The following is a 15,448-nucleotide window of genomic DNA, read 5'->3' on the forward strand; positions in this document are numbered from 1 at the left end:
GTAGCTATAATATAATTTCAAATCCTCAGATCCAAGAATTCCATTTCAGGAATCTATTCTATGAAATAGTTTCAAAAATGCATGAAGATATACATATGAAGATTTTAGTACAGTGTTATTTGTAATAGTGAAAAAATAAAAACATTATAACTCTTCTTCAATAGAGTAAAAAATAATTATGGTTCATCCATCCTATGGACTACTACATAGCTGTTAAATAGAATGAAGTACATTTTTATGTATTACCTGCGAAAACATCGATGTCAAAAATCACGTTGTAGAACAACATTTATAGTGTGACTCTAGACTTGCAAAAAAACAAACAATGCAGGAACATCAACAAAAACTCTATGTGTATCTTATGTATATAGCAGTATTACATACACAGAAAAGCCTTCAAGGCTTCAAAACCAACAATTAATGATGGCCAGTTCCACAGGATGAGTATACAATAGGGAAGAGAAAAGGATATTTCATTTACTTTACATACTTCGGTACTGAATTTTATGAGGATTATCACTTTTTACTTTTTCAAAGAGAGGGAAAAAATAACTTTTTAAGTGACCTTTACCTTCAGTCAGCTGTTCCAGTGATCCTCTGTAAAGAAAACTTGAGAAAGATTCTACGACTGTGCATTTTTTCCTATACCTGCATTGAATAAAAAGGAGGGAAAATGAAAAGAAAAAATAATAAATCAGGCTGAGCTCATTTTCATTTGGCATTCATTCCAGCCACAATCACACCAAACAATCACCAAGCCAGAACTCCCAACCCTAAACGCTGTAGGGCAGAGACTACTGTTTTCAACCCTGCACACTCAGCTCCCAGCTCTAAGCAGGCCCCTGAGGGCACTCAATCCACATTTACTGAACAAATGAGTGGTCAAACCCACACAAACCAGTGAATGCAAAACCTGCAAAGCACCCTTCCTTATCCGACTGGCTAAAATCAATATTTCTGTGGTAATAGTCTCCACAAGTTAAGAATAGAGTTAAAGGGCAATATTTGGAAACTCTTCGTCAATTGAGGGGCTTTAAACTTAATCACATGAGGATGCAATCTCACCCATGTTGAAAGTCACTAATGCTAATAAAAGCGTTTGCTGAGGTCTTCCCATACACACAAAGCAAAGCTTAAAATAAAACTGAAAATCTCATTTTTACCAACCAAAAGTGTTCAAATATAGCTTTATTAAACAAACAAAATTTTCTCTTCTGAATTTGCGGCATTTCCTGCAAAAAACCAGAATGTTCCTCCCTTGGCTTGGCTTGGCAGGAGGTACCTAAATTGGTCCACCACAGAACTTGAGAGGTGCTTGCTGCTAACCCCACTAAAATCTCCCCTCAGGCTGTCTCTGTAGTTCATGCCCCAAGTCATCCAAAAAGAAAACCCGAAGGTATAGCTGCTAAGTGTCTGCCCAAACAGGACTCATACTATTATTCCAAAAGGGAATTTTTTACCACCATTACATAAAACTACATGAGGCCAAGAAGTTTTAAAGCTGAAGCCCTTTTCTGTTACTGTGAGCAACTCCAAACAGAGCTCAGTTGTGCAAACATCATTTATTTTGTGACGCAGATGTGAAGGTTTGTAGTCATATCTCATACTTTTGGCAGGTCTGTAAAGCGTCCTTCATGGCAGAGATGCCATTTTGGATGTCCTGTTGCTCAAAGGTCATGACCGCCTGTAGCACCACAATGGTGCTGTAGCCCAAGGCATGGTACATGCTCTCCTTAGCCCTGGAGAGAACACAGGGAATTAGGACATTTTGATTCAGCTGGAAAAGTGTGCCAGGTCTTTTCTGATACTAATCACAAAAAAAATCCAATAAAAACATATTGTGACTTTCATAGTAATAGCATTTACTATTTCAACATAATCACTGAAACTATATGGACCGTGAAAGACATGCTCTAAAAAACTCAAGTATCAAGATTTTCCTACTTAAAACCCCTCAGGCCCATCAAAATGTTCCAAGTTGATGTAGCAGGCAATATGCTTTTCCCTGTTTCAGCACAAGGGGGCACCCTATGGATTAATTTTCTAGAAAAGGTTTCTAGAAAAGCAAGCCAATTTTTCCCGCATTATCTTTTCTCAGTGAACATAAGGCAGTGTACTGTCTTCAGCGTTGAAATAAATGCTAAAATAAAGGCCACTGAAATTATATTTGTGACAAAGGATTCCGACACGTTTTGTTCAAAGATAAAGGCTCATTTAAAATTGTCACCTCTCTTCTGAGAAAGGCCAAGAGGAAGCAAGAATCATCTTGCAGTAAATCAGGTCTGCCACAGAAGGCCCTAGCAAAAAGCAGATCTTAGACCCTGTATCCAATTTTTTAACACTATGAATTCCATTATCTGAGATTCTTGATTAAAGTTACTGATGATTCAAATTATCAAGTTATCAGTGGGAATTGCTTCACTTCTTAAGGACGTTAATTTACCCTTATCTATTGCAGACATCCCAGATTCTCAGGCTGTCAAAACTTGTCTTTTGTCTCAAAATTTAAGTATGCTAATTATTTATAAGTTTTAAAATATCAATGCATGTTTTGTTTTAATTCAAATATTAGAGCACAACAGTCTGCTGCTATGCAAAACAAATCCAAGCCATATTATTCCTTTCCCCCATGGAAATACTCTAAACTTCCTTTGGTAATTTGCAGCCTGTCCTGAACAATGAGGGCACTTCCTATTCAAAAGAACCACAAAGTTCTTTTAACTTCTTAGCCCAAAGTTAATCATTAATTGCAGTTTCAAACCTCACATTTTAAAATGAAAGCTCTTCCAAGAGAGAAAAAGTATTCAAGCAAGAAAGATTTTTAACACTGAAACATGCATAAAGATCAGAGAATATAAAACTTGACTAAATAGAATACTAAACAATTTCTTTTCACTCCAAATCATGCAGTTGGGTGTCAATGGCAGAGAAAAAAAGACTTGTTTGAATGAAAAATGAAGAAAGTAGGCAGGCACACAGAGAGAGGTAGAGGCAGAAAGATAGAGGGGTGTGAGGGCCTGAGAAGGTGGAGGAAAATGGCAGGAGACAGGTAGGAGAGGAGAGGCTATGAGGCAGAGGGATTTTGAGACAAGTGTTGGAGACAACACTGGACCTAGGCTATGGACTTAGCCATCTATTTTATCCTTTGTTCTTAACCTCTGAAATGCTGATTGACTGATCTTGATAATAGCTTTTCTAAACTTTCAATAGACTTACCACAGCAGATCCTCAAGTAGTTAAATAAATTTCCAAGATTTAAAACCAATGACCAGAGTCAAATCACCCTCAAAGTAAGGAACGGGATTTCCACTTTTGTACCAAAATGACCCTCTAGAAAATTATTATATGAGATCTAAATTTCATTCAAGCAAGTGACTGTGTTTGAAGTAACAATGTTAGATTATCCCTGGTAAGCTATATCATATTATAGAGCTGGTGACCATGGTCAAAGCGAGGCCCAGTAAAGATGCCGAGCACAGATCTGTTGATACATGTAAAAAATTAACAGGTACTATTAGTTGATACTAAAATTAAATTGCTTAATTTGTTTATCACATAAATAAGAGAATCCAAATAATATTTTTTATCTTAAATTTCTTTTTAGCATTTGAGATTACCATGTTCTAGTTCTTCCCTTCCCCAATTCATAGGAAATTACGTGTTTTCAACTATACTGAAGCTTAAGAGGAACATTCACAAAAATATTTCACAAAAAAAAGAAGCCCTGCAAAATTACCTAAAACAACAATATTTGAATAAGAAAGAATGGAAATTAAAACATGAAAAAGGAATCAGAAAATTCTGATTAAATTCTAATAATTAGATTTCTTAATTGGATATAAAACTGACCAACAGTAAGGGTTCCCAACCAAATTAACTTACAAATATCCAAGTGGAAATTTAGATAAGTTAACTTACAAACATGACAAGACAGAATCTTCAGAAACATCTGAAATTATACATTTTAAGAAAAGAAAGTTGATTACCATGGACGAAGCAATTCTAAGGCATCTGAAAATTTGTTACTTAGAAATAAATTCAAGGCCAATGCACATTCTTCCAGGCCAGTCTTGAGACCCACCTCGGTTGTTGATGACCTAAAGATCAAGAAACAATACATAGCATTTCTGTAGCTTTTACTATTAAAAAGTTGTAGCACGAAGTGTGCGTATAGACTCTAGAACCAGGAGGACAAGCTAAAATTCTAACTCTGCCATTTATCAGCTGTCTTTAAGATTTCTGAAACTAACTTTTCTTATCTGTAAAATGGAACACCACCCCATACTTCATGAAGTTCTTGTGATGATGGAGTAAGTTGATAAATAATGCAAAAAGTAGGCATTAAATAGGTGACAGTTCCTCCCGTTCCCCCATCACTCCAAAGACACACATATAGAAACTACCTTTGTTCACGGAGGAGCTCTCTTACCCCTCTGTAAATTGTAGATAAGTGATAGCAATATAAAATAATCATTGTCTATAGACATCCCAATTCTGCATGGTCCAGTATTGAGTGGTTCAATTGACTTCCCTTCCCAACTGGGAAGAAGCTAGTTTTGCCTCCATTTGCAGTCATTTCAACATTCCTTTATTCCACATAAATTGTGCTGTTTTGACTTCTCCTTTGAACCTGTTATAACATCAGCCTAGCTCCCTTGTTGATTGAGTTTCTAAAAATCTTTAACCCATGTTCACTTTTACGTCTATAAAAAAGTCATGATTTTACCCTCTTTCCTAAATTGTCTGTAGCTATCATTTATGATGAACAGAAAATTTGATTTTTACAACTAGAATCATCTCTAAAGGGTTTCTTTTGTGCAACAACTTTCAATGGGAATATATTTCAATAAATAAATGAGCAGTAGAATGAGTTTACAAACAAAAGTACTTTTGAGGATGTGCTATATTTTAAAGAAATAATCTCAAGAAGTACTTAAAGTTGAATTTTCAACCTCTCCAAATTCATTCTTCAAACATGAAAGCAAAGTTCCTCCTACAGTTACTCGTACAGCAGAAATGGGTTCTGAAAGCACCCCAGGAGCCTCAGCATGGAGCCACCCTGTGTCTCCAGGTCTTCTCAGGGTAGGTTCCTCCTTAGAATTCAGAGCTCAACACCAACTCCTTGAGCCCAACCCATTTCCATCGTGTCCCAATGTTTTGCTTTCTCCATACTACTTATTACTATCTGGAGGTATGTTGTGCATTTATTCGCGGACACGTTTGTCTGTCTTCCTTCTCTAGACTATAAGCACAAGGACATTGTGTTAGTCACAGCTGTGTTATCTTTGTCTTCAGTGACATGCTCAATTAACGCTGTTGAGTGGGTGGATGGGTGGATAAAAGGGTAGGCAGATGGATGGTAAAGTGGAGCTGCTCTGGATAGAAAAAGAATTCCTCACACCTGCAGTCTGAAGGCACCTTTCCTCCAGGGCAGTGCAGAAATGAGACAACATCTGAGTGGAGACATAGCTGAAGAGCTTTGCCCTTACGTTTCCAGTGAATAAAGAAATCAAATAAAAATGCTAGGAGTTCACAAACTTCTCACAGGAAGCTCTTTCATAAGAACATTGCTTGATACCTTCCATATCAGTCCATCACCAAATTTTGTCATTTTTACTACCTGAGTATCTCCTGATTTTCCTATTTCCCCTCCAGCTCAGAAATCTCCACTCACTATTAGTTTTTCCGTTTCATCTCACCTGTTCTGATAATCTTCCCTCCCACTCCTTCTAAGTTTATGACTCATCCAGGAAATGCACTGAGAACAGATACTTGTCCTGGACAAATAACCTCCTCTGCATCTCAGCTGGCCACACTGCCACCTGGGAGGATGCACTGGAAATGCCTCAGCTTACAGAGATAAACAAAAGTGGGACTTCAGTATTTCAAAACACAATAAACTTTACCCTTCTAAGTGGTTTACTAAGTTCACATAGAATTAACCCCTCCTCCCCCAACACCTGTGTAGTCTTGGGTTCTGCAGAGAATTAACATTAATCACAGGATTAGGATTTCTCTCAAACATCTCTTAGAGTCAACTTGTTTTTTTCATTTCTACTGTCTTCACATAATTGAGACTCTTATTATCATTTCAAGTCTGAATCCTGAAACAGTCTCCAAGAATGCCTTTCTGACTATCCTCTGTTTTATGCAGTGGTTCTCAAACTTGGGTGTACATAGTAGTCATCTGGAGGCCTTGTTAGAACATAGAGTGCTGGGCCTTGCAGAGTTTGATTCTGTAAGTCTGGTGTGGGCCTGAAAAATGTGCCTTACTAACAAGTCCCCAGATGATGCTAATTGTTTTACTTTCCCTAGACTGCTTAAGCAAACACCATGAAAAGGGTCAGGTTAAAGAATAAGAATGTATTGGTGTATGGTTTTGAGGCAGGGAAAATGTCCAAATCAAGACATCATCAAGTTGAGGCTTTCTACCCCCACATCTGTAGCACTCTGGGAAGAGCTGCTGGTGATCCCTGGTCCCTCTGGCATATGGCTAGGCACATGGGGCATCTCCAGGTCTCGTCCTTCCCTTCCAGGTTCCGTTACAGCTTCTCGCTTCCTGAGTCTTTAATATCTCTGTCTGAATTTCATTCCACTTTTAAAGAATTCAGTAATAGGATTAAAGCCCATCCTGACTGATGTGGGTCACAGCTTAACTCAAGTAGCCTCACCAAAAGGTCCTATTTACAATGGGTTCACGGACAAAGGAATCGATCAAATTTAAGAACACGTTTTTCTGGGTCACATACAGCTTCAAACTACCACACTAATGATGTTTTATTTTTTTTTTCTCATTACAGTTCTTAAATTATTTTTCTTAATTATTTGTTAGGGAACTTGTAGGTTTAGAGAAGTATCATGCATAAAACACATCATATGCGGAGTTCGCGTATACCACCCTATTGGTAACACCTTGCATTGGTGTGGTACATTTGTTACAATTCATGAAAGAGCATTTTTATAGCTATACTATTAACTATAATCCATCATTTTAAATAGGTTCACTATGTTGTACAGCCCAATTTTAAAATTTTTATTCTAGTAACATATATATCACCAAAAATTTCCCCCTTTTAACCACATTCACATATGTGATTCAGCGATGTAAATTACATGGGGATGCTGCCACCACCACCATCCAAAACCAAAACATTACAATCAAACCAAATAAAACTCTGTACAATTTAAGCACTAACTCCTAGTTCCATACCACCAACCCAGGCCTTGGTAACCCACATTCTAGATTCTGACTGTATGAAATTGCTTATTCTAATTATTTCATATCAAGAACAGAACAATATTTGTCCTTTTGTGTCTGGCTTATTTCACTCAACATGATATTGTCAAGTTTTACCTACATTGTGGCTTGAATCAGAACTTCATTCCTTTTTTATGCTAAATAATATTCCATTGTATATATATACCACATTTTGTTTATCCATTCATCAGTTAATGCATACCTGGGTTGCTTCCATCCTTTGGCAACTGTGAATAACGCCACTATGAACATCAGTGTGCAAATATCTGTTCAAGTCCCTGCTTTGAATTCTTTGGGGTATACACCTAATAGAGGAATTGCCAGGCCATATGGTAATTCTATACTTAACTTTCTGAAGAGACACCAAACTATCTTCCACAGTGGCTATGCCATCTTACATTCCCACCAACAACGAATGAGTATTCCTCTTTCTCCTCATCCTCTCCAATGCTTGTAATTTTCCATTTGTTTAAATGTAGCCACTCTAGTGGGAACGAAATGGTATCTCATTGTCATTTTGATTTGCATGTCCCTAATGGCTAATGATGCTGAGCATTTTTTCATGTGCTTTCTGGCCATTTCTACATCTTCTTTGGAGAAATGTCTATTCAAGTCTTTGGCCCATTTTTAAAATGGGTTGTTTGTCCTTTTATTGTTGAGTTGTAGGATTCCTTTATATGTTGTGGAGATTAAGCCCTTATTAGATATGTGGTTTCCAAATATTTTCCCCCATTGAGTAGGTTGTCTTTTTACTTTCATGAATAAGTCCTTTGATACACAAAAGTTTTTCATTTTGATGAGGTACCATTTATCTAATTTTTCTTTTCTTCCTTGTGCTTTGGTTATAAAATCTACAAAATCATTGTCTAACACAAGGTCCTAAAGATGCTTCCTACATTTTCTTCTAGGAGTTTTATAGTCCTGATTCTTATATTTAGATCTTTCATCCATATCGAGTTAATTTTTGTATATGTTGTGGGATAGAGGTCCAACTTCATTCTTTTGCATATGGATATCCTGTTTTCTCAACATCATTTGTTGAAGAAACTATTCTTTCCCAATTGAGTGGACTTAGCCATTCTTATCAAAAATCAATTGGCCATAGATGTGAGGGTCTATTTCTGAACTCTCAGTTTGATTCCATTAATCTATGTATCTATTCTTATGCCAATACCATGCTGTTTTGACCACATAGTTTCAAAGTCAGAAAGTTTGAGTCCTCCAATTTCTTTTTCAAGGTGGTTTTGGCTATTCAAGGCCCCTTACCCTTCCAAAAAATTTTAATGATTGGCTTTTCCATTTCTGCAAAGGAAGCTGTTGGAATTTTCATTGTGATTGAGTTGAATCCGTAAGTCATTTTTGGCAGTGTTTTGATTTGCTAAAGCTGATGAAATGCAACATACCAGAAATGGGTTGGCTTTTACAATGGAGATTAATTAACTTACAATTTAGTTCTTAGGCTGTGAAAATGTCCAACTCAAGGCATCAACAGAACAATACCTGCTCTGAAGACAGGCTGCTAGTGATCCAGACTCCTCTGTCATATGACCAGGCACATGGCAATGTCTGCTAGTCCTTCTCTCCTGGGTTTCATTGTCTTTAGCTTCTGGCTTCAGTGGCTTTTTCTCTCGGCTTCTGTGTGTGCCCTTGTCTCCCAGCTTCTCTGGCTCTCTTAACTTCTCTGGGTGTTTCCCTCTGTTTTCTGTGTGTCTTTTATATAAAGGATTCCAATAAGAGGATTAATATCCAGCTTGAATGAGGTAGATCACATCTCAACTGAAATAACCTAACAAAGGGTCCCACCCACAATTGGTCTACACCCACAGGAATGGATTAAAAGAACATGATCTTTTCTGGGGTATATAACAGTTTCAAACTACCAGAGGTAGACTGACATTTTAACAATATTTAGACTTCCATTTCACGAGCATGGAATGTCATTCCATTTATTTAATCTTCTTTGATTTCTTTTACCAAAGTTTTATAGTTTTCCATTTATACATCCTTTACATACCTGGATAAATTTATGCCTAGATATTTGATTCTTTAAAATGAAAAGAATTCTCTTTTAAATGAAATTTTTTTCTTGATTCCTCCCTCAGCTTACTCATTACTAGTGTTTAAAACACTACTTATTTTTGTGTGTTGATCTTGTACCCTGCCACTGCTGAATTTACTAGCTCTAGAAGCTTGTTACAGATTTTTCAGGAATTTCTGTATATAAGATCATGTCATATGCAAATAGTATAATTTTTACTTCTTCCATTCTAATTTGGATATCTCTTATTTTTTTTTCTTGAATAATTGCTCTGACTAGAACTTCCAGTATAATGTTGAATAACAGCTGCTAGTGGCATCCTTGTCTTGTTCTTGATCTTAGAGGGAAAGCTTTCAATCTTTCACCGTTGAGCATAATGTTAGCAGTCAGCTTTTCATATATGCCCTTCTGTTCCTAGTGTTCTAAGTGTTTTTATGAAGAAAGGATGCTGGATTACATCAAATGCCTTTTCTGCTCAATTGAGATTATCATGTGGTTTTTTCCCTTCATTTTGTTAATATGGTGTATTACAGTAATTTATTTTCTTTTGTTGAGCTACCCTGTATTCTTGGAATAAATCCCACTTGATCATGGTGTAAATTATTTTAATGTGCTGTTGGATTTCATTTGCTAGTATTTTGTGGAGGATTTTTGCATCTATATTCATAAAAGAAATTGAACTAATTTTCTTTTCTTGTAGTATCTTTATCTGGCTTTGGTATTAGGGTGATGTTGACCTCATAGAATGGGGGAGTGTTCCCTCCTCTTCAATTTTTTGGAAGATTCTGAACAGGACTGTTATTAATTCTTTGAATTTTTTGGTAGAATTCACCTGTGAAACCATCTGGTCCTAAGCTTTTCTTTTGGGGGAGGTTTCTGATGACTGATTCAATCTCTTTACCTGTAATTGGTAAATTGAGATTCAGTTTCTAGTAGAGTCAGTGTAGGTTGTTTGTGTGTTTCTAAGGAATTTGTCCATTTTGTCTAGGTTGTCTAATTTGTTGGCATACAGTTGTTCATAGCATCCTCTTATGATCCTTTTTATTTCTGTGGGGTCAGAAGTAATGTGCATGATCGCATCTGTGATTTTATTTATTTGTGTCTTCTCTGTTTTTTTCTTTGTCAGTCTAGCTAAAGGTTTGACAATTTTATTGATCTTTTCAAAGAACCAAGTTTTGGTTTTGTTAATGCTATTGTTTATTATTCTCTATTTCATTTATTTCTGTTTTAATCTTTGTTATTTCCTTCCTTCTGCGTGCTTGGGTTTAGTTTGCTGCTCTTTTTCTAGGTCTTCAGGTGTGCAGTTAGGTCTTTGATTTTAGCTGTTTCTACTTTTTTAATGTAAGCATTTAGGGCTATAAATATCCCTTTCAGCACTGCCTTCACTGCATCCCATAAGTTTTGGCTGTTGTTCTTGTTTACATTTGTCTCAAGATTATCTACTGATCTCCCCTGTAATTTCTTCTTTGGCCCCTGACTGTTTGAGTGTGTTATTTAACTTCCACATATTGTGTGATTTTCAGTTCTCTGCCTGTTATTGATTTCTAGTTCCATTCCTATTGTGGTCAGAGACAAGGTTTTGTGTAATTTCAATCTTTTTAAATTTATTGAGACTTGTTTTATGACCCAACGAGAATGATCCATGTGCTGTTTTGGGGTGCAAAGTTCTGCATCTGTCAGGCATAGTACATTTATCGTATTATTCAAGTGCTCTTTTACTTATTGATTTTCTGTCTAGATGTTCTATCCATTGATAAGAGCGATGTATTGAAGTCTCCAACTATTATTGTAGAGGTGTCCATTTTACCCTTCAATTTTGCCAGTGTTTGCCTCATACATTTTGGGGCACCATGGTACGATGCATAAAAATTTATGATTGTTATTTCTTCTTGGTGGATTGACCCTTTCATTAATATTTAGTGTCCTTCTTTGTCTCTTGCAACAGCTTTTGACTTAAAGTCTATTTTCTCCAATATTAATATAACCACTTCAGCTCTCTTTTAGTTACTATTTGCATGGATTACCTTTTTCCACCCTTTCATTTTCAACCTATTTGTGTCTTTGGGTCTAAGGTGAGTCTCTTGTAAACAAAATATAGTTGGATTATGCTGTTTTATCCATTCTGACAATCTGTAGGGATTGACTGGGGAGTTTAATCCATTAACTTTCAGTGTTATTACTGTAAAGGCAGTACTTCAGCTATACTGTACTTTGGTTTTTATATAATATATCTTTTTTGACTCTCTTTTCCTTTATTGCAGCTTCCTTTTCTAGATAGCTGATTTTTTGTGATGTATCTGTCTGATCCCTTTCTTATTTCTATTTCTGTATATTTTTAAAAAACTTTCTTTGTGGTTAACCTGGGCATTGTATTACACAACCTATGTCTTTAACCAACTAAATTGAAAAGACAACTACTCAGCCTCAATAGCATACATGTTGTCTGCTCCCATAGCCGTCCATTTCTCCTCTTCATTTTGTTTTTGTCCCAATTATCTCTATATTTTCTGTGTCCATTGTTTTAGTTTGCTAAAATTGATGAAATGCAATGTATCAGAAATGGGTTGGCTTTTACAATGGAGATTTATTAACTTACAAGTTTACAATCCTGTGTCCATGAGAATGTCCAAATCAAGGCATCAACAGGATGATACCGTCTTCCTGAAAAAAGGCTGCTGGCAATTCAGGACTCCTCTATCACATGGGAAGGCACATGTGTGTTTGCTGTTCTCTCCCTTCTCTACTGGGTTTCATTGCTTCCAGCTTCTGGATTCAGAGGCTTCCTCTCTGAGCTTCTGCATGTTTCTCTCTTTTAGCTTCTGTCTCTCTTAGCTTCTGTGTCTTTTCTCTCTCAGCTTCTCTAACTTTTTTCTACGTCTTCTCTTTGTCTTTTATCCTCTTATAAAGGACTCTGATAAGAGTATTAAGACCCACCATGAATGAGGTGGTTCACATCTCATCTTAGTTAAGATTCTACTCATCAAAAGATCCTACTTACAATGGGTCCACAGCCACAGGAATGGATTAACTTTAAGAACATGATCTTTTCTAGGGTACACACAGCTTCAAACTATCACATCCATTATGGAGAAATAGGACCCTTTCTTGTTCAATTGTATTCTCTTATAGGAATTAAAAAGTAGAGTTATATATTGAGGATACTATTGCATTTATCCTTTTAGTTAACTTTAGAAGTGAAGAGCTTCACTTCTTCACACTGCTCTAAGTCACTCTCTCCTGTCTTTTCCTTTCAACCTGAACTTCCTTCCCTTAGCAATTCTTGTAGGGCAGGTCTTTTGTCAACAAACTCACTCATTTCTGTTTTCTGTGAGTGTTTTAAACTCTTCCTCATTTTTGAAGGACAATTTTGCCAGATAAAGAATTTTTTGCTGGCAGTTTTTCTCTTTCACTACCTTAAATATAACATAACATTGCCTTCTTGCCTCCATGGTTTCTTATTGAGTCTTAATGAGGATGCTTGTATGTGACAAATTGCTTTTCTCTTGCTACTTGCAGAATTCTCTATCTTTGGCTTTCGGCATTCTTATTAGTATTTGTCTTGGAGTAGGTCTATTAGGGTTTATACCGTTTGGAGCAAAATGTGCTTCTTGGACACGTATATTTATTCTTTCATAAGAGTTGGGAAATTTTCAGCCATTATTTCTCCAAATATTCTTCCTGCCCTTTTTCCTTTCTGTTCTTCTGGGACACCCATGATGCATATGTTTGTATGCTTCATGCTGTCACTCATCTTGTCTAGGGTCTTATTGTTGATTGGCTTTGTGTTAAGGCTCTTCTTTGATGCTTGGTCCAACTTATTCTGGACCTCTAGAGTAACCCATGTTTAACTGTTCAGATTTCCTCAACTCTTCTAGAACTGATTCTTGCCCCAGATATACAGTACAATTTTTATGACTGCCTTTTGTGTGCAACTGTTTCACCTCCAGGAGAAAGCTTCCTTCCCTTTTCTCTTGTTACTTCTCCAGGAATCTTGACCTGTTCTGTTTGCTTTTGTGCAGAATTTTCTCCCTAGCTCCTACGATTTGTTTAAACTCTCTCCCTCACACAGTGCCCTTTTTCATTACACTTTTCAGCTCTTGGTCCATCCTGTCTTACAGCAGTTCAGTTTCCCCCACCATTTTTCCCCCATGAGGTTTTTCTACCTCCTATTTCTTCCTGCCCCAGGAAGCCAGATGGGGTCGATCCAGAAAGGTCCATTTTGCATTTAAGTGGTCCAGCACAGAGATTAGTTTGTGTACTTCTTGCCAACAGTTCTATCTCTTTTTTCCCTGGGGGTCCTTATGCAGCACTCCTCAGTTGCTTGTGTTCCACCCTGGATGTCTGCAGACTTGAGTCCCTGTAGTTGGAGTTCTAACTCACTTCTGTGAGTGGCTCTATGGTATGCATACACGGCAGGAGGGACCCAGGCTGTGCTGCCTCTGTGTGACTCAAGCTAAGTGGGCCCACGTATTAGGAAGGCATCCAGACTGAAGGGTCCAGGACATAAACCTCCTACCAGATTTTGGTGTGTTTTTTTTCTCTTTCTTTGATTCAGCATTTGTGGAGTCATTCTCCAGTCTCTATCATACTCCAGAGTTCCAAGCAAGTGGGATTTGTCCTTTTACTAATTGATTCTGAGGGGAACTTCCCCAGGGGATGTCTTACATCACCATATTGATGTTGCCCACTACTGGTGTTTTAATTCACCCTGGATACCATTCTTAGACCACTCTTCCTAAGACAGATGTTCTTCATACTGCCCTCCTTAGATCAAGAACCTATGATAGCTGCCTTTTGTCTACCACATGAAGTTCAAACTCTTCTGTCTGGCTTCAAGACCTCAGAAGTCTGACCCCACCATACCTGCCCAACCAGACTAGAGTGATGAGCAGGGCTATGTGAAAACAGCCAAGTACCTTGCAAGTGTCTTATCAGTATGGCATTCCTCTCAAGACTGATGTAATGAATAGACTACTGGACTGGAAATTAGAAGTCAGCATTTCCATTCTCCAGCCATGTGACCTTTGGAAAGTCACTTAACCTCCAGAGTCCATTGCCTCATGAAATTACTCATGAGATGAAATGAGTAAATGTTTCCTGCCCTCCCATTTCACCATGTTTTCAGGAGAAACAAAGGCAATCGTTGCTACGAACATGCTTTGTGAACTCTCTCTCAAGCCCTCCTCAGCAAACAACCATGTATAATTTTCTGAAAACCATGGGTGCCCTGCCCAGTCCATCACAGAGAGGCTACACATTCATATTTCCTGACCTGTTAAGAGCCCTGTCCAGGTGCCTTTCGTAACATAACTCAGTAAGATGAAGGCTCTTCCTTCTTTCTAATTTAGAAAACATGTTATATAAAAAGCAGAATGAGCTTTTGAATCCTTTATTTTTAAAAAGAAAAAATAAATGCAAAACTAATCCATAATCTATAAAGATTTGGGGTTGTACTAGCATTATCACATTCAAACTCCATTTCTTCCTTCATTAATACTTAATAAGCCTATTTGCAAAAAGCTATCTTTAATGTAGTGACTAAGGGTATGGACTTAGAAACCAGACTCAATACATTTTCTTACCCCACCTCCAGCTATATATGACCATGGCAAGTGTCTTTTCCTCTCTAGCACTCAGTTTCCTCATCTGTAAAATGGACCTAGTAAAAGTACCCATCTCATAGACTGTGTTGAAAATTAAAGTGAATTAATACACATAATGGGCTTAAAAGTAATGCCTGCCAACAGCAGTCCTCAAAAAATGTTAGCCAAGTAACTGAATAGCCTTTAATAATTCAAAGCTGTCAAGTATGTAATGATTAAAGGAATTTATTTTAATAAATTCTTCATTTATCCAATTGATTGTATACTACCAGATAAGTTAGCACTGATCACACTGGGGAAAGAATAAAGTGTCAATATGGAGGACAGAGGATGAACAAAAATTAGTTCAGAACGTCTAAAGCAATTCTTTCTAGAGAGTTTTTCTGTTTAAACCTTACTAGTTACGAGGGCAAATCTAGTAGAAAACTTACTCACTTGGGACATATAGGTTATATTTACCATAGGACAGTCAACATGTCAGAATTTTATTATTTATGGTGATTGGAGAATGTTGGGGGTGGGGGCTGCCACTATGGATTAAGGGATCAG

General features: G+C 37.1%; 1 protein-coding gene across 1 annotated transcript in view; it reads right to left on the minus strand.

Moving 5' to 3' along the window:
* Nucleotides 1-15,448, minus strand: part of TTC39B (tetratricopeptide repeat domain 39B) — a 140,816-nt gene that overhangs the window by 47,297 nt on the left and 78,071 nt on the right. The window contains exons 4-6 of the mRNA XM_037796984.1: nt 3,987-4,097; nt 1,608-1,739; nt 572-648 (exon numbers count right to left, since the gene is read on the minus strand). Coding sequence (XP_037652912.1) covers nt 572-648; nt 1,608-1,739; nt 3,987-4,097 — 320 coding nt within the window. The remainder of the gene's footprint in view (nt 1-571; nt 649-1,607; nt 1,740-3,986; nt 4,098-15,448) is intronic.

Source organism: Choloepus didactylus, chromosome 10 (assembly GCF_015220235.1).
Source record: "Choloepus didactylus isolate mChoDid1 chromosome 10, mChoDid1.pri, whole genome shotgun sequence".
Lineage (NCBI taxonomy): Eukaryota > Metazoa > Chordata > Mammalia > Pilosa > Megalonychidae > Choloepus > Choloepus didactylus.